This window comes from Gigantopelta aegis, chromosome 15 (assembly GCF_016097555.1).
Source record: "Gigantopelta aegis isolate Gae_Host chromosome 15, Gae_host_genome, whole genome shotgun sequence".
NCBI classification, from domain to species: domain Eukaryota; kingdom Metazoa; phylum Mollusca; class Gastropoda; order Neomphalida; family Peltospiridae; genus Gigantopelta; species Gigantopelta aegis.
In genome coordinates this window covers 14,430,114-14,453,797 of record NC_054713.1, presented here as the reverse complement: position 1 = coordinate 14,453,797, position 23,684 = coordinate 14,430,114, and the positions used below count along the sequence as shown (strand labels likewise).

Here is a 23,684-nt window from a genome sequence, read left to right as displayed (position 1 = left end):
CACAGACAGGAAAGCACATACCACAGCCTTTGATATACCACTGGCTGGAACGAGAACTATTCCAATGGGCCCTCCGACGAGGATCGATCCCAAACCGACCGCTCATCGGGCGAGCACTTTACCGCTGGTCTACGTCACGCCCATTGGCCAAGAAGAAAGTCGAAACAGCAGAAGAAAACAATAAAAACAAAAAGTCAAAGAAGGAAAAATACAACATCAGATGGACTACTCTCTACATTATTAACATGATATTGTTATATATTGTGATTATAATAACAAAGAATAGGATGAGAAAAATACAACATCAGATGGACTACTCTCTACATTATTAACATGATATTGTTATATATTGTGATTATAATAATAAAGAATAGGATGAGAAAAATACAACATCAGATGGACTACTCTCTACATTATTAACATGATATGTGTTATATATTGTGATTATAATAATAAAGAATAAGATGAGAAAAATACAACATCAGATGGACTACTCTCTACATTATTAACATGATATTGTTATATATTGTGATTATAATAATAAAGAATAGGATGAGAAAAATACAACATCAGATGGACTACTCTCTACATTATTAACATGATATGTGTTATATATTGTGATTATAATAATAAAGAATAAGATGAGAAAAATATGATCTCGATTCAGTAGGTAATTTTGATATTTGACATCCAATAGCCGATAGTTAATAAATCAATGTGCTCTAGTGGCGTCGTTAAACAAAACAAACTTTCTATTGGTAATTTTTATATAAAACAAGTTGTTTTTATAGTAAAATCAGCCAGTTCAGTTAGAAGACATGATAAAAACAGAAATTGTTTCAATTTTAAGTTAAAGCTTAAAATTTAATGGTGTTCTAGGATTTAGATTCAGTTCTAACTATACAATATTCTAACACTATATCCTGCCTGAGGAAAAAAACAAGAAAAAAAAAGAAAGAAAAAAACCCCACCCAACAAACTCCCCCCCACCCCCCCCAAAAAATGTACTAAAGATTGATACTTTAAATATTAAGAATATACTAAATATTGATAATATAAATATAAAAAACCCCTAAAGACTGAGCCATACTGTCTTGCTTGTGCAGGTTGAGCAAGGAGGCGAGATCAAAGTCGCCACTAGTACTGTTACAGAGTCTAGGTACGTCAAACACAGACGAGTCTTTGATTCCCACTCGCACGTCATAGTATCTGATCGTCTCTACGATTCGCTCTGAAAAGAAATTATACAGACTGTCCTCAGTTTATTGCCATTGTAAAATGGTTCTGACCAATTTGTCTTTTTTGACGATAAAAACTGCACATTAAATACATTTTCTTGTTCAAATATTAATGTTGGTACATGTATATCCAAAGAGTTTCAGTCTACCTAATTGTTGATTGTAGTGCTTCTTCCTACTTCCTCGCTAGAACTTTTTTACCCTCGCATATTATAATGTTAAATAAAGGAAGGAAGGAAATGTTGTATTTAACGACGCAGTCAACACATTTTATTTACGGTTATATGGCGTCAGACATATGGTTAAGGACCACACAGATATTGAGCGAGGAAACCCGCTGTCGCCACTTCATGGGCTACTTTTTTCGATTAGCAGCAAGGGATCTTTTATATGCACCATCCCATAGACAGGATAGCACATACCACTGCCTTTGATGTACCAGTCGTGGTACACTGGCTGGAGCGAGAAATAGCACAATGGGCCCATTGACGGGGATCGATCCCAAACCGACCGCGCTTCAAGCAAGCGCTGTACCATTGGGCTACGCCTCGCCCCAATGTTAAATGAATGAGATCGGATAGCATAGAGTGGAAACCAGTTAAATTGTTCGTGGTCAGAACCGATTTCAGAAAGCAGAGCACACAAATGTTTTGTTTTGTTGTTTTTAAAATTTTGTTTCGTTTCGTTTCTATTCGTTTTGGGTTTTGTTTTGTTTTATTTTGTTTTCCTTTGAATGTTTGAATGTGGTTGGATCTGAGCAGAATTCAGAAAGCAGAGCACACAAATGTTCACTTATATTTCTCCCCAGATGGAACCCCTTTTTCATACTATGGAATTTACTACAATTTATTTTTGAGCAACTTTGTTGCACACAAAGAATATAATAGTTTTGTAATTTCTATTAGCTAAATCAAATGTCTGAACGAGGTCCATAAAAAGTTTCCGTTATATCTTAACAGTTCTATTTCAATTCAACCACATAAACCAGTCTAAAAAAAATTTGTTGTTGTTTAACGACACCATTAGAGCACATTGATTAGTTAATCATCAGCTACTGGATATCAAACATTTGGTAATGACTCGTAGTCATCAGAGGAAACCCGCTACATTTTTCAATTATTAGTAGCAAGGGATCTTTTATATGCACTTTCCCACAGACAGGAAAGCACATACCACAGCCGTTGACCAGTTACGGTGCACTGGTTGAAACGAGACAGACCTTAGATTTTATAGTTTAGATTATCCATTTTCGTACATCCGAAGTGTTTCTGGTCATTCTGGTATTTTTAATATCGCTGAATGCTTTTTTTCATATTTTTAAAAACGCATGTTCATCTGAGAAGTAACGGTTATGGAGTCGAGTTATAGTGCATTTTAAGGGTATTTCACTGAATTAACGTCACAAATTCTTGTTTCACTTTGTTGTAATTTTATCCAAATGTGTTACAAGTTTGTAGATTCTAAGTTAACTTAGGTTTGCGACTTAAACCGGTGGTAAAACAGACACTTTAAAAATTAAAATGTACACCATAATGCGTTTAAATTTAATATATATATATATATATATATATATAAGAGATTGAATGTTTAAATATTAAAATTATACAACGGATTGATATATTAAATATTTAAAAATATACAATAGGTCGATACTTTAAATATTAAACATATGCAAGAGATTGACACTTTAAATATTAAACATATAATAGACATTGATACTTTAAATGATAAAAATACACACAAGATTTCTATTTTAAATGTTAAAATTATACAACAGATTGATATACATGTATTAAATATTTAAAATATACAACACATTGATACTTTAAATATTAAACATATAAAAGCGATTGATACTTTAAATATTAAAAATACACAAAAATTGCTACTTTAAATATTATAAATATACACGAGATTGATACTTTAAATATTAAAGGGACATTCCTGAGTTTGCTGCATTGTAAGATGTTAAAGACTTATAAAATATTTCTACGGTTAAACTTACATATTAAATACATTTTCTTGTTTAGAATATCAGTGTCTGTATATTCAATGTGTTTCTGGTCGTCTTAGTATAAGTCCAAACTGGATTTTGTCTTCAAATAATTTCGTACGTACGAAAAAAACATATTTAGGAATTAAAATGAATTTTAACCCATTACAAATATTAGAACGATCAGAAACATGTTTAATATACAGCCACTAATTTTTTATGCAGAAAAATATAGTTGATATGTAATTACAATCGTTAAAACGTCTCTGTTAGTCGATGACATCTTAAACATTGCAGCAAACTCAGGAATGTCCCTTTAAGATATACAAGAGATTAATACTTTAAGTTTAAATAATAAAAATATATACACATTAGATTGGTACTTTAAATAGTGAAGTATACAGGGGATTGGTCCTTTAACATACTTACGCCCGCTCACTCTTCCGAAAAAGGTTTCACTTAAGGGAATACACTTCTCAGTGACGGAAGCGGAGACATTGAGGTACGTCTTGTTTGATCCTCGTTTAATGGTGTTGAACGTATTGAACTGCACTTTGTTATTTCCACTGCCCACGTAGAAAGGTCCGGTACACGTGGCGTTTTCTACAAATATTTGTTTTTTAAAAAGTTGTTTTATTTAACAATACCTCTAGAGGACATTGATTTATTAAGCTGTGAGATGTCAAATATTTGGTAATAATGACATATACAGTCTTAGAGAAGAAACCCGCTACATTTCTTTTTCATTAGTCACAAGAAATCATTTATATGGACCGCAAACAGGATAGCACACGCCACAGCCTTTTATATACCAGTCGTAGTGCACTGTCTACAGCGAGAAATGGCCCAAATGGGCCCACCGACGGGGATCGATCCTAGATCGACTTCGCATCAAGCGAGCGCTTTACCACTGGGCTCCGTCCCGCCCCAGATTAAAACGGCATTGCAAAAATATCAATTGGTTTATGAATCAATCGTTAGTTGGTTAATATTTTAATTTATGTTCATGTTTATACAACAACACAATTGAACGTTATAAGCAGGTATGTGTTGTGAAATATTACGTATGCTTGTGCTATTTGCCGTGTCGTAGACTATAAATCAGGGCAAGATAAGACAAGAATTTATTTACACTCGGGCCGTTGCACAACGGCATAAGAGGAATATATACATACACAATTTATAACATTCACGTGACAAGATGGTTGATAATAAACATATACATAGACCAATAAATAAAATTATACAAGAACAAGATGTATAACAAAAACTCTAAATACATTAGATACATAGAGATTATTATACGAACGAGCTTGTGTGTCGTACTGATTTTATGAAATGAGTGTCAGAAGTTTTATATTGCCCTAGCGAGAGCGAGGGTAATACATAAATCCCGACACGAGTTTCGTAAAATCAGTACAACACACACGCGAGTGTAATAATTTCTGTATTATCCATATTATTATTGCAAATTTGTTTATGAATAACAAGTGCCATCTAAAAAAAATTTCAACCACAATTACAAGAAAAAGACGAAATGACATCATATTTCACATGTACAGTCTGGGTTAGGACGGGAAGCAACGTCATGTCATGACGTCGCTTCCCAAAATTACGTCATTACACTTGTTATTACATGTGTACTTCGTATGATTATTATTAACTCGGTTATGGTGAACGATGTGGATAATAAATGCACATATTTAAGAACATCGTTATACACATACCACAGGTTGGTGTTCAAAATAATATAGATATAATCTAGATATACATCATTAACGGCCAAGTACTTATATAGAGAATAATAAACGAGTTACCAGTTATTATCAAATTTATTTCACTCGGGATATAAATTTGATAATAACTGGTGCCGAGTTTGTTATTCTATTTAAAAGTAAAGTTTGTTTTATTTAACGACGCCGCTAGAGCACATTGATTTTTTTTATCTTATCATCGGCTATTGGACGTCAAACATATGGTCATTCTGACACTGTTTTTAGAGGAAACCCGCTGTCGCCACATAGGCTACTCTTTTTACGACAGGCAGCAAGGGATCTTTTATTTGCGCTTCCCACAGGCAGGATAGCACAAACCATGGCCTTTGTTGAACCAGTTATGGATCACTGGTCGGTGCAAGTGGTTTACACCTACCCATTGAGCCTTGCGGAGCACTCACTCAGGGTTTGGAGTTATTCTATTTATTACCTGAGCTATTGTTTCTCTAAAAGCCTTTATTTTCAACACGCATGCACGTACATGTATAGGAACACTATAAACCACTTTACGCACTGTTCTGAGTATAGCTATAACTTTGTAATTTAATAACGTTCATAGATAATTTTCAAAAACAAAAGTTATCTTTATTCTGGTACAAAATCTATAATGAATTGCATTAAAATGACATTCTATTATAAAGTTAACACCAAAAAACAGACAGCCGTAAACGCAAACTCTTTAAACTACATAACGTCATTGTGTGTGTTTGCCAAATCGTGACGACGTCATATTTAGTACCGGTCATTGGTTTGTAAGCGTCAAATCGTCCAATAGTATTGTTCGTTATACCAATGCATGATAATTTCTCAGTGAGAAATTATGATTTTTATTTTCCCCGTTATGAGTGCCTGCTGGGGTAATAAAAGCTAATATGTCATCGTAATAATAATTGCTGGTATATATTTTTGTTTGGGTTGGTTAGGGACGTTTAAAGTTACTAATAATTACATTTATAAAATATGCTAATTTCTTTAATATTCCGATTCGCTTACTGTTCATTAATTCTTTAAATTTATAAGTACTTGGTCGTTTATAGTAATATAAATGTATATACTGGACCCTTAAGTCATGAAAAAAATTACAAACAAAAAGATAATGAAACTCATCGCCAATATCATTTACGTCGCATAGTGTACAACGTCTCTCATCCATAGGTATGTTATTCCAACGACCAGTTTCAACGGGTAAATAATGGTTAAACGTTCTAAATTTTATGATAACTGACCACAGCTTTCCAGGAAGTATACTAAAATAATTTTCAAGAAGTAATTTTCTTTATATTGCTCGTAACCCTTCCCTCTCGATGATTGTGATAAATTATTTCTTCATGTTTGTAAATATTGATCGTATTGCCTTTGTTTGATTTGTTGAGAGAAACAGTTTACTGATATGAACGATTGAGATATCCATACATTGCTCATTCCTAAGTTATCTAAAATGTTTTTGATAGTGGTGATCCAATTATAGTTGATTCCGTTAGTAAGATGATCATTAACATAGTTTTGTATAATAAGAAAGTTAGTTTTGATTCTTTTTCTGATAAAAGCCGTGCCCAGTAGCATATCATTATTCTATGTATGAGTAATTCAACTGGCATTCGGTATCCTCCCATTTGTTACACGTCTATTTCTGACACACCTTATAACAACATAGGTCATGGTTGAGTGAACTGCTAATCCTATACCTTCTACCTAGTATGCAATAATAGACTCGCCTTCTAATAACAATTAAGACACAAGAACAGAACTTATCTTCACGTTTATTTATTACAAATTATCCATTTACTATGTGATGATAGAGAAACTATGCGAGTAGCTGATGCACTGTAAACTGGAATAATATTGCTCACGGCTTCAGTTGTTAACAATTAAGACCGTTTCAGAAGTAAAACCGTTTATAAAGTAAAACAATATGAATGGATTTTTTAAAGTTTAAACACGCGTTATTTTCCCGATTTACAGTATACATATCAATTTACAAATGCTTACATGTATTATGTACCAATGTGATTGGTTTGATTGGTTTTAATAAGTTGAATTGAATTGAACATTTGAATTGGACTAGACTGTTCCACTAAAGGTTATAGGGGTTTGCTTAATTAGTCTCTAAGCTGACTGTGTAAGAACTGGGAATATGTAGGTGTGTGATAAATGGGACGTGTAACAAATGGGAGACACCCACCTCTCCGTATAACATAAAACAAATGGTGTTGATTTCTTAACAGGTAAAATATGTCTAAAGAAGTTGATTTGTACAGACTTAAAAATATAATTTTTTCTCGTGCCCCCAAATTTCGCAGCCATATAATAAGATTGGAAGGACCATCGAGTCGAACATTTTCAGTTTGGATTCAGTTGATAGATGGTATTCCTTTGATTTCGCAAGTGCAAAGTACATAGCCTTGGTGGCCTGTTGACTTAGTCTGTTCTTGGTAGTTCGGAAGTTATTTAATTTACTAAACATAATTCATAAATATTTGTATTCTTTAACATTTTGAAAATTTTCTAGCCGTAGCTAGGATTTGTTTTTTTTTTAATTTAATTTTTTTTATTATTTTATTTTGGGGGTGGTGGAGATGAATTCTTGGAACGAACGAGCATGGAAGGCGCATGACACCAGTAGGTTCAGGAGCATTCCCCCAGGACATTTTGAAATCTAGAGGATCTGGAATACCATTTTGCAGCCATATCGGTGAGGTTACACACTTAAAACGTCAATATCCATAACCAGTAAACAAAACTGGATGAGTCACTGAGTAGGGCTACGACCCTGTAAATGTACTTACTTGGGATGCATCGTTTTCTCAGTTTAAAGGGTTTGTCAATTCTACTCTTGTGACATTTCTTTGTGTTCAGGTCAACCAGATACAAAGTTTTCTGAAAGGCAATAGACAATTTTTAAAAACTGTAACAAAACTTTAAAAAATGTCCTGTTTTTTTTTTTTTTTTTTTTTGACTTTACGAATACGAACATTGCCGAATACGCTGGCTGGTATTAATTTACACACCACCATTAATTACTCCATGCAGCTCAATACAATTTCTATGTGAGAATATATTCTGTGAAAACCTTGGTAGGAGACAATGGCCTTGGTGCAGGTGTGCGACCTTGGTAGGAGACAATGGCCTTGGTACAGGTGTGCGACCTTGGTAGGAGACAATGGCCTTGGCGCAGGTGTGCGACCTTGGTAGGAGACAATAGCCTTGGAAAGGCCTTGGTCTACCTGCACTGGTCTCGATGTCCTTGGACTGACCTTGGGATGCCTCCCTCAGCGTATAAAAAGGGTGCTTTTTGGCTTCATTGTATAACGTCTATTGTGTTGTTTTTGTGTTCACAGTGGACACACACGTGGGTGTTTTTTCACAGTGCCTTTTTTTTTAATCTAGTTGACTTCACCACCAAAAATAATCAATAGCCATAAAAACATTTTTCGTAAAAAAAAAAGTAGCAGAAAACGCTACAAATGTCTGCAGACGGTACGCCACCTTGTGTGTGTGTGTGTGTGTGTGTGTGTGTGTTTGTGTGTGTGTGTGTGTGTGTGTGTGTTTGTGTTTGTGTGTGTGTGTGTGTGTGTGTGTGTGTGTGTGTGTGTGTGTGTGTGTGTGTTTGTTATATTTGTTGTATCTTTAAAAATGTCCTTCACATGTGAATTTGAAAGGATCGTCTGGCAACCTCGAGCTGTACCATTATGTTTTATACTGTGCCGAGCCTGGTGATCATATACAAATTATGCATACTCTAGAGAAAGTCACAGGACGTTGTAGGCGGAAGACGGTATATAAGTAAAATAGGTTTAGAAACTCGTCATCAGTGTTTACAGCCCACCAGGGGCCGCCCACAAAAATCTAACAGCTGACAGCTACACTAAACGTATAATCAAAAACAATAATCTAATTCTAGTAGGTGACTTTAACTGCCATAACACGCTGTGGGGAAATCCTAACACCGACCCACAAAGCGCTGTGTTAGAAGATTTCATTAATAATAACAACCTTGTATGCCCCAACGACGGGAACATTACCCACATATCAGATATGAATAACGGAACATCAGCAGTTGATCTCACCTTAACTTCCACTAATATAGGAGCAAATGCTCAATGGGAAACCCTGGATACCCATAATAGCGACCACTTTCCCATTCTAACCAGCTATAATTGTAACTCTATTTTCTCAGAAGATGATATACTTATTCCTAAATTTAAATTCTCTAAAGCCAACTGGGCCAGCTTCGTCAAAGACTGCAAAACAATAAACCTGGAAGAAAATCTAACCATTGACGACGCCACTACTAAACTTACCAATAAAATATTACAAATAGCCGAAAAAAATATACCCACAACCAAACCATACCTAAAAAATAAACCAGTCGACTGGTGGACGGACGAAATTAAATCCAAATGTAACTTTAGAAATAGAATGCGCAAACTCTACAAAAAGACAGGGAAACAAGACTATCACACTAAGTATAAAATAGCTAAATCAGAAGTAGGCAAACTCATAATTGATGCCAAGAAAGCCAACTGGCATACATTTTGCGGCGAAATAAACAATAAAACTGCTATTAAAGAAATGTGGGATAAAGTCAGAGCTATACAAGGACATCGCGTGAGAACCACAGTCCTTCGAAAACATAAAACAGCCATTACTAATAAACAAAAAGCAGATTTACTCAGTTCAACCTTTAACAAAAACTCTAGTAGTGAAAACTTTCCAATTAAATTTTTTGAGAAGCTAAGCAAATCTAATACTCTACCAACTAACAATTTCAACAACTAAAAATCAGCCAGATAGCAGTCATTTAGAATATAACCAACCACTAACTCTATTAGAGCTAAAATTAGCACTTAAAGCAGAACAAAGTACAGCCACTGGGCCGGATAAAATCAGTTATACTTTACTTAAACACATGCCGGGTGTGAACCTTGAGGTAGTGTTATCGCTCTATAACAGAATTTGGAGGGAGGGCCAAATACCTGCCGCATGGAAACATGCTGAATGCTTCAGTCTTCCTAAAGCAGGGAAAGACCACTCGCTCCCCAATAGTTATAGACCGATCACACTCACTTCGCACATGTTTAAAACTTTAGAAACAATCATCAATAAACGTCTAAACAAATATTTAAAAAATAATAATTTAATAACCAATGTTCAAAGCGGCTTCCGTAACAACCACTCAAGAACAGACCAGTTAGTCAGGCTACAAAACTCCATTAGCGATGCCTTTAGGAAATCAAATAAAGTTTGCGCAGTATTTGTAGACATTGAAAAAGCGTTTGACATGGTGTGGCGCCAAGGTCTATTAAATAAAATCAATGAAAAAGGAATTAAAGGTAATATGTTCAACTTTATTAACAACTTTATTCATAATAGATCTATCCCAGTTAGAGTTAATGGTCAATTCTCAGCTAAGACATATATAATAAACGGCATCCCGCAAAGTTCGGTCCTCTCCCCAACTCTCTTTAATATCTTTATTAATGACATAACTGAAGCACTTAATGTAAATGAAAAAATAGATCAACCCTCTCCATTAAACACTGCTCTCTTTGCCGATGACTGCGCTTTCTGGCGCGCAGGCAGAAACCCATCCCACCTCTTTAAAAACATACAGCAGACATAGATAGACTAAATAAATGGGCTTTAGATTGGGGGATTAAACTCTCAGCGACTGAAACAGTGTACATGTTATTTGATAAAACCAGAAAACCAGATAAATTTCAGCTCAAATCAGGAGGTAATATACTACCACGAGTATCGCAATTTAAATGTTTAGGTGTAACATTCGATGCTCAACTCACCTTTAAAGCTCACATCAACAACATAATTAAACATACCAAAACAACTCTTAACCTGCTCAGAGCTATCACAGGGACAAACTGGGGAGCGCAAACTGAGGCCATGCTTATGGTATGCAAGGCATGTGTTCTCTCAAGAATAGATTACGGAGCCCAAGCCTACAGTTGCGCCTCCTCAGCTCTACTTTAAAAAACTAGATATAATACAAAACACAGCGCTAAGAATTATTGCTAGGGTCCCAGGCTACACCTGCGGAAAAAGTCTGGAAGTAGAATTCAATGTAATGCCACTAAAATACCGTCGCAAATTGCAACTGCTTAAATACCACCTTAAAATCCATTCTCTCAACATCAACCACCCAGTTCAGGAACTTACACCTAAAGAAAGCCGACCTGGCCAAACTCCCAAATCTAACCTTCGACTTAACGACTCTTTTGCCACTCAAGCCAGTAAGATAGAAATAGAAGCAGGTGTGGATAACACTCCAGTAGCAATACACCATGTCAACCAGCCTATCGACTGCCATACCCCCTACTTAATTAAACAAGCAACTGATAAAACCCTTCCCACCCTTCACAAAAATCCTCTTTGAAGCGGCAGCTAACGAAACTTACCCAGATCATAACCATATATACACCGACGGTTCAAAAAATCCTGATAACGGCAGGGTTGGCTTCGCCGTTGTAGAAGGAAAACTCCCCAGATATCCTAATGTCGTTAAATATGCAAGGCTACCAGATAACCTATCAATCTACACAGCTGAACTGACAGCCATTCAGCACGCTCTTGTGTGGATAAAAAATAACAAATATACTAAAAATGTAATATTCTCCGATAGTTTAAGTTTTATCAAATCGCTCCAAACCAACAGACCAACGAGACCAGATATTATGGCAGCCATCCATAATGAACTTAAGGAAATCCAAAATATCAACCTTAATGTTACATTCGAATGGGTCCCAGCCCACGTAGGGATAATTGGCAACGAAATTGCAGACTATGGTGCCAAGACTGCCCTCTCCATCACCAACAGCAAGATGATCAAAGATATACCAATGGGCATAACTGAGATTATGTCCAAAGCCAAGAAGCACTTTATCAACAAATGGCAAGAAAGCTGGGACCAAACAACCAACACATGGCACTATAATATTAAAAACCTGGTTAATTCTAAACGACCAAAATGCAAAAATGAAGTGATTGATAAAATAATAATTGAACTTAGAACAGGACACTCATTCCAACTTAACAACTGCCAATATAAAATCAATACAATTTCAAACAACTGCAAATGTGGCATACCAGATGATATGAAACACTATCTCCTGGACTGCACGCTACACGCCAACCAAAGAAAACTAATGTCAGCACCTTTACTTGAAGCCAACCCTACCACTAATATTACCCCTAAAATGTTACTTGAACCAGATAAAAAAATCAAACACCAAATCTTTAAAGCAATTTACCAATTCGTCCAGTCCACCAAACCTAAACTATAATACTTAATGGTGGGACCGGGGTGGGTGGGTTTGGGGCGGGGGCGGACCAGGGAACCTTGTTACATATCGAGAGCAGCCTTTACTTAGACCTCGCTTGCCGATGGAGCACTCCGGACTGGAGCGGGGCTACCACCGGTCCGTCCCTAGCTCGTATGCCTAGCTCTGCACCCGACCTGCACGGCGGGAAGGCTGGGGGTTGGGGGTTGGGGGGGGGGGGGGGGGGCTCACCGGGGACTCGGGCGAGCAGTGCCACTCAGAACTCGCAAGGTGATATACACTCGCCAAGGGGGTCACGGGGGGCTAGGACCTCCTCCCACTAAAATCAACAATGATAGGCACAGTGGGATTGGCACGCCCAAGCCCTTTATGAGCAGTCCCCCTCAGAACTCGCTAAACGATAAGCACTCACTTGGAGGGCCTGGGCGGGCGGACCCCACGCTAAGTAAAATTAAATCAATAATACAATGGACACTGCCCTGCCGGCCTCTCACCGACACGGAGTAGCGACCCTTAGCACTCGTCCGCACGATCACGCACTCCAACTCGGGGACCGGTGGCAGGGTACGACCCGGACGCACTTAAAGCCCACGGGCTCCTGATTACCTACAGCCGCCTGTTAAAATAATTTAATCGATTGCGGTATGGATGCATGTTATCATGCATGACTGGACCTTTATATTCAAATGTATGTTATTGAATTGTATGTTTTATTTTTGCTTCACGTATATTTAAATTTGTTTTAGCAATTGTATGTATCACTTCCTGGCGTTTTGGTGGCCCTTAAAAGGGCCGTTTGACGGGATTTGGCTCCGTTGGATGATGCCTCGAATGCGGAAGTAGTGCTTCCTCATCCCAACACTTAAAATTCACGTGTCCGTCTTCCTGCACCTTGCACCTTTGTATTAGTAAGTAAGATCATGTTTATTACAACAAACATAAGGTGAGTTTTTTCCAGGGTCCCAGCACAACAGAAGCGAAAACCAGATAAAGAATCAAAGTAAGTTATTAATATTATTTAAATTAAGAGTATAGTTTAATCAATTTAGGATAGTTTACATAATTACCTAACCCTAACTTCAGCGCTTCTAGTAACCACCTAGGGTGATCTTGGGAGGGGGTTGGGGTTCAATGATGGATGACAGATGTGTCCCTGGGGTTACATGACTATAATTAATAAACATGACTTACTTCTAAAAACTGTATATATATGAAGCACTATGCTTTTTTAACCAACACATACACTACAAGGGAATACCCTTCAAATTAGCTAGATAGGTTAGTATAACTCCCCCCTCTCCTTGTATTTTATTATAATCCAAGGATAAGGGGGGGGGGGGGGGGGTTGGCCTTTGATAAGCCGTTGCGATTGTATTCATACATTAAGGACTTAGGACAATAGGAACAACCTTAACATCAAATAGGGACAACACACAGACAGCATGCACAACCGCAACATTTTACACAGGATGCACTGACTAATGATAACAATGCATCCGCCCACAAATAAACCAAATGATGGCCCAGCACGTGCTCTAATAAGGAGTCGGACAAAAGAAAACCGGCTCCGCGTACACAATTGCAATGCACCCAGAGACCGTTGGACAAAAGAATACCGGCTGTCTCTACCAATCCCCAAAACTTGCCGCGGGCAAAGGCACAACGGGCACTTGACGGGAGAGATGGAAGAGGAGGCCTTCTAAGGGCCCTACAGGCAACCTAGGGAGACGCCTTAGCACCCAATAGGTCCAATCAACGGAATTTGTTTCCTGAATATGTACTCAATGACAGAAAAAAAAGTCCTACGGAATCCTTTGGGGGGAAAGTTTTGAAAATCTACCCTAAATGCCTTTTTTTTCGCCACATTTCGGTGTTCTAACATGATTGCTTGAATGATCTCTTCATGTATACCATGCTTTATTTTTGGTGGAGTAACTTTAAAGCATTGAAAGAATGAGAAACGCTGAAGACACAAGAAGAAATCCAAGTTGCTGTCAACACAGTATTATGTCAATCCTAGAAACCTAACAAAATTCAGGCGAATAAAAGAGGAAATAAAATATAGCAGTCTGTTGAAATACGACACACTTTTACAACTCATCAAGAATAATAAAAATAATACTGAAATTCACACTGTGATACATAGTCTACATTGTAGAAACACAAATGACTAAACATGTTGAAATTTAGATCTGGACAATGTCATCATCTTCATCAGCATCACATGGCGTCTGTAGTGTGTTCGTACAGCCAGATCCCTGCAGGTTTTCCAAGCCGGAGTGCACTCAATGTTGTGACTCTTGCATGTGCTTCTCAGGGTGCCGCGGTCAGCCTGACAGTTGCACCTGATGACCCGCAGTAGATGTTCAAGAGCAGGAGCTAGAGCTGTCTGAAGTGGTACAAACCCCTCGTTACACTCCTGCCATCCCCACTCTGTCGGACTAAGTCCATCTGCAGATCCTTTCCATTCTTGGACTTGCAGGTACACATGCAGGCTGTGATACTTTGCTGCTCCTGATGTGGGTGGGCCTGTGGTTTAACGTGAGATGATTTTGAAGCCACCTTCTGACAGAACCGCTGATGCCAGAGAGAGTCCAGGGTGTCAGTTGACTTTCCGTTGTAGATAATCACCAATGCTTTTTCTACTGCATCTGCCACATTATGTGTGAAAGCTGAATGTGTATCAAACACCTTTGCCTGCTCACGGAATGTGTTGCTTGCTTTGAACTTCTTGAGGGAAGCTTCCTTTCCGATCCCGTGGAGGCGAGATGTTGTGTCTCACCCACGAACTGCATGTAGAAAGAGGATATGCTTGCATATGTCTGGACCAAGCAGTTGCTTTGTAGCTTTGATGTTCCAGATGCGAGGCTTCTTCGTGTTCTTCTTGGGCTCAGGGCAAAAGAAGAGGTCATGGGATTCCAGGCTTGCATGGTAGCAGAGGAGGATGAGGAGATCTGTGTCATCACCAGAAAGCACAGTGTTGTTGGCGGTAGAGGACTGCACGGTCAGCATCTCAGGCATGGTTTGTCTCACAGTTTTTTTTCTGCAACTTTTCATTCAGCATGACAATGAATCGCTGCTTATTTTGTCTGTTGGCCAGGAACTGTTCCTTCTTCATTGTAACAGGCATGTCAGCTGCAAATATCACAGTTGCGCCAGCATTTCCTTTTGACCGTCTCTGGTGTGTCATATCCTTCGTGTTTGTACTCTCATAGCCACCAAACACGACTATGGCGTCTCCGTACTTCTTTGTTACATACTCAATATACTGGTGGCAGATGTCGCGGGACCATGGGATACGTTGAACAAGTGCACCACCATCCAAGACATACTGGGTTCCATCATCTGGGATATCTGCTGGGACATCAGGTCCAACAAGATCCCAGATGGCATCAATAAGGGCTGGCTTGTGTGCTTCTCAGAGCAGAAGAGAGGAATCAACGGTGATCAGTCTTTGAAAAAGGAGCTGCGGATCAATCGTGACTTGATCTCCATCAATCATGATTGATGACTTCATGGCGATGGTGACAATTTGGTATTTACTCAACAGGTGTTCTCCGTTCCATAGACTTCAGTATCGTGGCCCCAACTGCCTGTGCTGTATCGACGTTGACGGTGAGGTTGGCATGGACTCCAGTGGCAATGCTCCGCAGACTTGGGTCATTGCTGAACGAATTTCGCTCCTGTAGATACTGGAGAGCTGCTAGTCCTTCCAGTCACGAGCTTGTCTTGCTTTGGTCATGTCCTTGTTTTGCTCCCCAGTGTTGTAGTTCACCCCTGTAAGCTCCTGCATTGCCTGGCTTACGTCTGCATAGGCAGGCATCGATAGCTGCCGCAACAAGCACTATTGCTCTGTCATCCCTCGGCCTCAAGCTTCTCATCAGAACGTGCTCGATAATCAGGTCGAATGAAAGACGTGCCCATAGGCGATCGCTTCATCGAATCACGTGGAACCCCTCATCGAAACGTTTTTGGACATCAGGGTATTTAGCCTTGAGGTTGGACATCTGCTGCAGATACGGATGCAGATTTGATGTACAGGTTGTGGCCCGGGGCTGCCAGGTAGGGCAGCATGTACTGGATCACCTGTAGATGTAATGCCCAGTTTCCAGTGCGCTCTGCCCTGGTGTATTTACGTAGGATGTCTAGCATGTCCATGTACTGAACATAGAGTGCTGAAGTTCTGGATGACATCACGGACTCAGAATGCTTCTGAAGGCGGTCTTTGATTGTTTTCAGAACATCAGACAAGCAAACCTCTTCAGCAGACATAGCTCCGTCCATTAGCTTCTCAGAGGGTACAAGCTTCGTCCAGGTTCAGATTCTTGCTTACATCTGCAGACTGTCAATCTGGTGGCCGTACAGCTGCTTCAGCCACGTCCGGATCTGCATTCTCATTGCTGTGTGATTAGTTAGGTTGGCGTGGTCGAGGGGCATTGAGCACATTTGTCAGCATCAGGGCATTGAGGGCTGTGTCAACAATGAAGTGTGCACGTAATCCTTGCCACTAAGCATATGGACCACAGCATTGGAGGCATAGATCGACTCCAGTAGTTCTTGTAGCCCGGATGAAGCCATCAGCTCATCGCTGTATGGAAGCCACCCAAACGTAGGACGATTCTTCTCAGTAGGTCCGAAGTAAAACAAATAAAAATACAGAAAGCTCAATTTATTACCTCACAAATACTCTAAATAGAGCTTACTACACTCAGGAACAGCAAAAGGCACATGGTCAAAGACGAGAACGTTCAAGCTAAAATGGACAATGTCCACAAATAGCACCCAGTCAGAGCCAGTACCAACAGTTATATCAGAGCAAGCACATCTAGCATATTTTATGTCTCAAAATCTACAATCAGTCTCACCAACCAGTAATGTGGACCCCACAGAAAAATCTGGTATCTTCAATGAATGAGTCATTCACTGTTCCCATACATTAGGGTAATCTTAAGGGGTGACCTTGACCTCAAACCGTCAAAATAAGATCAGATTAGGATTCCTCGACCAAAAAAACCCCTAAACAGTGGTATTATTCATGATTGTATAACTTTTTGATTTTTAAGAACGATTGACACTATGCCAGGTGGTGGCCATAATGGATTTCCCAAATTATGGGACTTTCCCCCTGGAGGATTTCTTAGGACTTTTTATATGTCAAAGAGGATACCTCCAGGGGTACAAAACAACTGAGAGAGCTTTTAGTCTCATAGTTGCATAAAGTTTAGATGTGCACAAATTGCTAACGTATATTTGGTATATATAAAGGTTGAGTAGTATATGACCCGCCCTGCAAATTATATAGACTGCTTGTACAATGGTAAAATGAAACTGCTTGAAAAATGTTTCGTAATGATGATGATGTCTGACCTTTTAGGTATATACTCTTTCGTTTTCGTTGTTGTTGTTGTTGTTGTTGTTGTATTTGGGCAAACTCGGAAGCTTCGAGTGCATGTTTAGAATCCTCCAGTGAGTGTCTTCCAAAGTTAAACTATAAATGTGTCTATGCAAATAATGCTGAAAGACTTTGTCTACATACTAAACAAACAACCATTCGCGATACGTTTTTTTGTCTTTATTTTGCTTAAATACCTTTATGTGCGCTGGGTTTTATTTGGGAATTCATCTCACAGACAGGATAGCACATACCACAACCTTTGATATACCAGTCATACTGCACTAGTTGGATATAGCCTAATGGGCCACCAATGGGGACAGATCCTAGACCGACCGCGCATCCGCTTTACCACTGGCCTACATCTCGTCCCCTGTATTTATCCATTTGGTAAATTTATATTAAATGACCCTGGAACCATAAAGCGAACGATGTTGTTGTTTAAAATGCAATTAGTTTCCTTGAGCATAGATTAGTTTGAAGTGTTATTTCCAGTTGCATTCTTCACTAGTTAAACATTCCTTTCTTCCTTAAAAAACATTCCTTTCTTCTCCTTAATGCAGATGCCTTTCTTCTTCTTAACAAACATTCCTTTCTTCTCATTAACAAATATATCTTCTTTCCCTATGACTAAAACAATATACTAGAGGCATACTTAAAATAAATATGTGTATTCAAATAAAATCTTTATTTTACAAAGAACATGGTACTGTTTAAATAAGGACATGTATGCGCGTAAAGACGTTTTAGACACGTTTCTGCCAAACTATGTTAGTAAGAAACCTGGGCCCTGTTCCACGAAGCGATCTTAGCCCTAAGATCAACTTAAGTGCATAGGGTAGCTATGCGCTTAGGGTAATCTTAGGGCTAAGATCGCTTCATGGAACGGGGCCCTGCTGTTTAACACTCGTCAGAGCACATGTCTAAATTATTTGTTTTTATTACATATTACATAGTTTTCGGACACAAATCCTGCAACGGTTTCTTCTCTAAAACTGTCTAAAACTAACAAGGTCCTTTGACATCCAATAGCCGATGATTAATAAATCGATGTGCTCTAGTGATGTCACTAAACAAAACATATTTTGACGGTCAGTGTGCATAGCATAAAGGATTTCTTTTATTGCTTAAGACGGCAACGCCTAGGTATTTCTTTTGCAGTTTTATTACCTCTGTTCACCTGGTGGCTAAGTGTTTTCATAAACACAGTGTGGTCTTAAAGGGACATTCCTGAGTTTGCTGCAATTTTTAAGATGTTATCGGCTAACAGAGACTTTTTAATGATTGTAATTACATATCAAATATATTTTCCCGCACAATATATTAGTGGCTGTATATTAAACGTGTTTCTTATCGTTCTAATATTTGTACTAGCGTAAATTAGATTTTATTTCCTAAAATAATTGTTTTCGTACGTACGGAATTATTTGAAGACAAAATCCATTTTGGGCTTCTTAAAACTATTAAGACGACCAGAAACACTTTGAATGTACAGACACTCATATATTCTAAACAAGAAAATATATTTAATATGTAAGTTTAATCGTAGAAATATTTTATTAGTAGGAAACATTTTACAATGCAGCAAACTCAGGAATGTCCCTTTAATAAAACGCTTTTGGATGTGGTTCGACAGTTGTAATATGGTTATCAATAAAGGTTTACTCCTCTATTATTGAACGAATGAATGAATGGCTCAACGGCACTTAAAGAAAAGTCGACTGTATGTCAAAGAAATACAAATCAATGAAAATGTCCACCCACTCATTTTGTCTAGCGTCATTAAAGTCTCACTTTAAACCAAACCATACCAGAGTATGCAGATAATTTGCATATGATCACCAGGCTCGACAGTTTAAAAATAGTGGTACGGCTCGAGGTTGCCAGACTATCCTTTTAAATTCACCTGTGAAGGAAAGTTTTACAGATACAACAAATATAACACACACACACACACACACACACACACACACACACAAAAGGTGGCCGTACCGTCTGCAAACATCTGTAGCGTTTTCTGCTACGAGAAATGGTTTTTATGGCTATTGAATATTTTTGGTAGTGAAGTCAACTAGATTAAAAAACAGAAGGCACTGTGAAAAAACACCCACGTGTGTGTCCACTATGAACACAAAAACAACAACACAATAGACGTTATACAATGAAGCCAAGAGAGGCATCCCAAGGTCAGTCCAAGGACATCGAGACCAGTCCAAGTAACCAAGGCCTCTCCAAGACTATTGCCATTGTCTACTACCAAGGTCGCACAGCTGTACCAAAGCCATTGTCTCCTATCAAGGTCACACACCTGCACCAAGGTCATTGTTTCCTACCAAGGTCACACACCTGCACCAAAGCCATTGTCTCCTACCAAGGTCGCACACCTGCACCAAGGCCATTGTCTCCTACCAAGGTAGCACACCTGCACCAAAGCCATTGTCTCCTACCAAGGTCGTACACCTGCACCAAGGCCATTGTCTCCTACCAAGATCACGTGATCACGGGAAAGTAGGTCATGATACGTTTTTAAACAACGAGTTGTGAGATAAATAGTATCTAACGGACACGAATATATTATTCAATTTTGTACATATCCTCAAAAATCAGGTTTTAAGCAAATTTTAACATCTTTTTCGACTAAAAGGTATTTGCAGCCGTTGCACTTACTAACTTACGCGGCACATGACACATGATTGTCAGGTTAACTATACGTCACAGTGCAATCTATTTCCACCGTGTTGTTTTTCATTGGATGCATGGCACTGGCGACCTGGTCATCACCTAGGAGCAGCCAGTCGTATGTCTTGAAATTGTTAATACACGTACGTGTGTAAACAACCCATGTGTTACCTAAAATAGCAACGGGTATGTAAGAAATTTAAATACTACACAGGCCAACCTACGTGTAATAATTAAAAAACAGATTTTAAAAAACCCATATCAGAGGGTTTGTTTGTTTTATTTTTAATTTTTTAATTAATAACTGTTTATTTTTTCTTGACCATTCCCTTGTTGACAATTATCAAACCATGCAAAGAGAGAACACATGGGTTGTTACAGTAATTTTATATATAATTTATACACACATAAAATAATATATTCACAAGGACCTGGATTTTAACAAGTATCTAGAGTAAATGAAAGTATATAATGGTATATGAAAATGAGAGAGAGAGAGAGAGAGAGAGAGAGAGAGAGAGAGAGAGAGAGAGAGAGAGAGAGAGAGAGAGAGAGAGAGAAAACAAATATGCACACACATACACACACACGCACGTGTTTTGATTATGCACATATTTATCATTATTTATAACAACATTTCAGTGGTCTGTAAAAAGAAGTAGGATATACAATAGACATACAGATATGAAGGTGTTTTACTTTACATCAATTTTACGTGACCTGTTGGGGCTGATGAAAACAAATGAATGAACAAAAGTAATTTTAAGATTATATATCAAATAGAGAATGGTACATTGGCCACTTGGTAACGAATTTATTAAAGCAATTTTTACTGTAGTGAATATGTTTCTCAATCAGGTATCTTTGTTTAACTTCGTTTTGGAAATGAGTAATGTTTAACTGTACATTTTGCACTTTGCATTTATATATAAAATACTTAGCTAACAATAATAATAAATCGAAAATATTATCTGTTTTAGTATTACTTTTACATTAAAATATAACAAGTTCAAATGATAAATTTAGGTTAAATATATGATTACAAGATTTTAATAACCAATTCAAATTTTTTTCTCCAAAAAAGCTGAACAACTTTACATTCCCAAAATAGATGTTCTATAGATTCTCGCATTTCATGACAAAAAGTACACATTTCACTGTCAATAAGTTTTAGTTTATAAGCAAACGTGTTGGTAGTCAGTATCCTGTGTAAAATTCTATATTGGAACCATCTTAATTTTATTTCTTGAGTGGTTATAAATGGCTTTAAATAGATAACAGACCAGTTTAGGTTGGAAGTGAAATGAAGTTGCCATTTTAGTATGGCAATATTTGGAACTTTCGACAACGTTAATCTATAATAATATAATTTTGAGCCTTTTCTAATAGAGCAAAGTGTCCGTTGAACCGGAGAATCGTCCAAGGAGATATTTGTTTCAACTTTTTTAATATTTGTTTTCCTAAAATATGACTTAACGGAATTAACGACGCCATGGTATTCTAGAAAAGAAACATCTAACTCGTATATATCATTAAATTCATTTAAAGTAAAAAAATCTCCTCGCTCATTAACAAGATCGCAAATCTGAGAAATGCCTTTCTCAAGCCATTTCTTTTTCATAAAGGTTTTCCTATCAATTTTTATTTGGGAATTATAAAAAATTGGTTCAGATAAGAAATCTTCAAAGGATGTTACTTTTATTGCTGTCGAGAAGTCGTAAAAAGCCTGAATACAGTCCTTCCAAAACAGGTTATTTACATTTTTGAAACATTTTTTTCAGAGTTTTTTTCAGTATGTTTTGTTATGAGGAACTATTTCCTTAACCGGACTACATTAAGCTACAGCTACTATAAATAACTATGGTGGTGCGTTGCCAAAAACCACGTACCTTTCTTCGAACAGCGTGCAGACGATAATCTTGTCCCGACAACGTAATATTGGTGAAAGATGCCGCCAGATCCTTGGTGTCGTCATAATGGAAACGAGTGATGCCCTGCAGTAAAAAAAGTTAAACTTTGTTTTGTTTAACGACACCACTAGAGAACATTAATTTATCCATACATACACATACATACATACAAACATAGAGATAAATAGACAGATAGACTGACATACAGACAGACAGACATATAGATAGATAGATAGATAGACAGATAGAGAGATAGAGAGATACATAGATATATACATAGATAGACAGATACATAAAACAAATTACCTTAATTAACCCGGGTTTCTCAGGCGAATTGTTCACAATACCCCCTAAAGGGGCCTGAATACCTTCCCACTTTTTAGGGGTGCAGCAGCGCTTGGTCTGGCATTTAGCAACATCTTGGGCGGCACTCAACACGAACACACAACCTATTAGCAACAACCTCATTTTGAACTGTTCAGGTTATGGTGCCGCAGTTGTCATGTGCGCAAACAGGAAGTAATATATAATTCTGTACATGATATAGGGGCGGAACGAGGATTTTGTAAAGGGGGGGGGGGGGGGTCAGACAATTCTGAAAAAAGCAATTTTAGTTTGTCAAAGTTAAATGAGCCAAGTCCCCCTGTGATCCCCCTGGATCCGACAATGTAACACACACACACACACACACACACACACACACACACACACACACACACACACACAACACACACACACAACATACATAATACGAAACCCCTCGATTTTCTGTTGTGTTATTGTATCTAGAGATTCCACTAGACCAAACAAATTTTATTTCTAAAAATTTTAACTTATTTTAATAAGCAGGCAAATCAACGCACTTAAGAGGTACACGTATAATAAGTGTTATGCTTTACATTTAAAACGACCGACCCTAGTTTTAAAAGTCATTGTTTGCTAATTGTAATCAGACATTACTTATATATTATTGTTTAGATTATCCATTTCCGAACATCTGATGTGCTTCTGGTCATCATGGTGTTTGTAATACCACAAAATGCATTTTTCATAATTTTAAAAACACACGTGCGTTTGAGAAGTAACGGTTATTGAGATGAGCTGTAGTCTACTTGTAGGGGTTATTTTCTTAGTTCCTTCCATTGTAACGTTATCGAAATGTGTTACAGGTTTTAGATTAACCAAACTTACAGTCCATTTTCACTTTAATCATCCTACAAGAAAGAAAGGTGTCACATGTCACATGGCATTTCTAAAGGCACTCGTCATATTGCACTTAACGATATTTTAGTATCTACCTGATTTATGACAACGTATGCGTAATTCAGAAACAATTTAAAAAAAAAAAAAAAAAAAAAAAAAAAAAAAAAAAAAAACTAGCTGTTTAACGTGTTTGCAAAAT

General features: G+C 37.7%; 1 protein-coding gene across 1 annotated transcript; it reads right to left on the bottom strand.

Moving 5' to 3' along the window:
- Positions 1 to 22,770, bottom strand: LOC121390307 (ependymin-related protein 1-like). Its single transcript, XM_041522091.1, has 5 exons — positions 22,589 to 22,770; positions 22,262 to 22,366; positions 7,793 to 7,883; positions 3,661 to 3,834; positions 1 to 1,231 (listed from the first exon to the last, which is right to left on the bottom strand). Exons 1-5 carry the CDS (start codon positions 22,748 to 22,750, stop codon positions 1,041 to 1,043), a joined length of 723 nt encoding a protein of 240 aa, XP_041378025.1. The 5' UTR covers positions 22,751 to 22,770; the 3' UTR covers positions 1 to 1,040.
- Positions 22,771 to 23,684: the final 914 nt, after the last annotated feature.

Excerpts from the sequence above, each read along its gene's own strand:
- LOC121390307 (XM_041522091.1), bottom strand. The coding sequence starts at position 22,750 with ATGAGGTTGTTGCTAATAGGTTGTGTGTTCGTGTTGAGTGCCGCCCAA. Across the intron at positions 7,884-22,261 it reads TGCACGCTGTTCGAAGAAAG|AAAACTTTGTATCTGGTTGA; the intron begins GTACGTGGTTTT and ends ATTGCCTTTCAG. Across the intron at positions 3,835-7,792 it reads GAGAAAACGATGCATCCCAA|AAAACGCCACGTGTACCGGA; the intron begins GTAAGTACATTT and ends AAATATTTGTAG.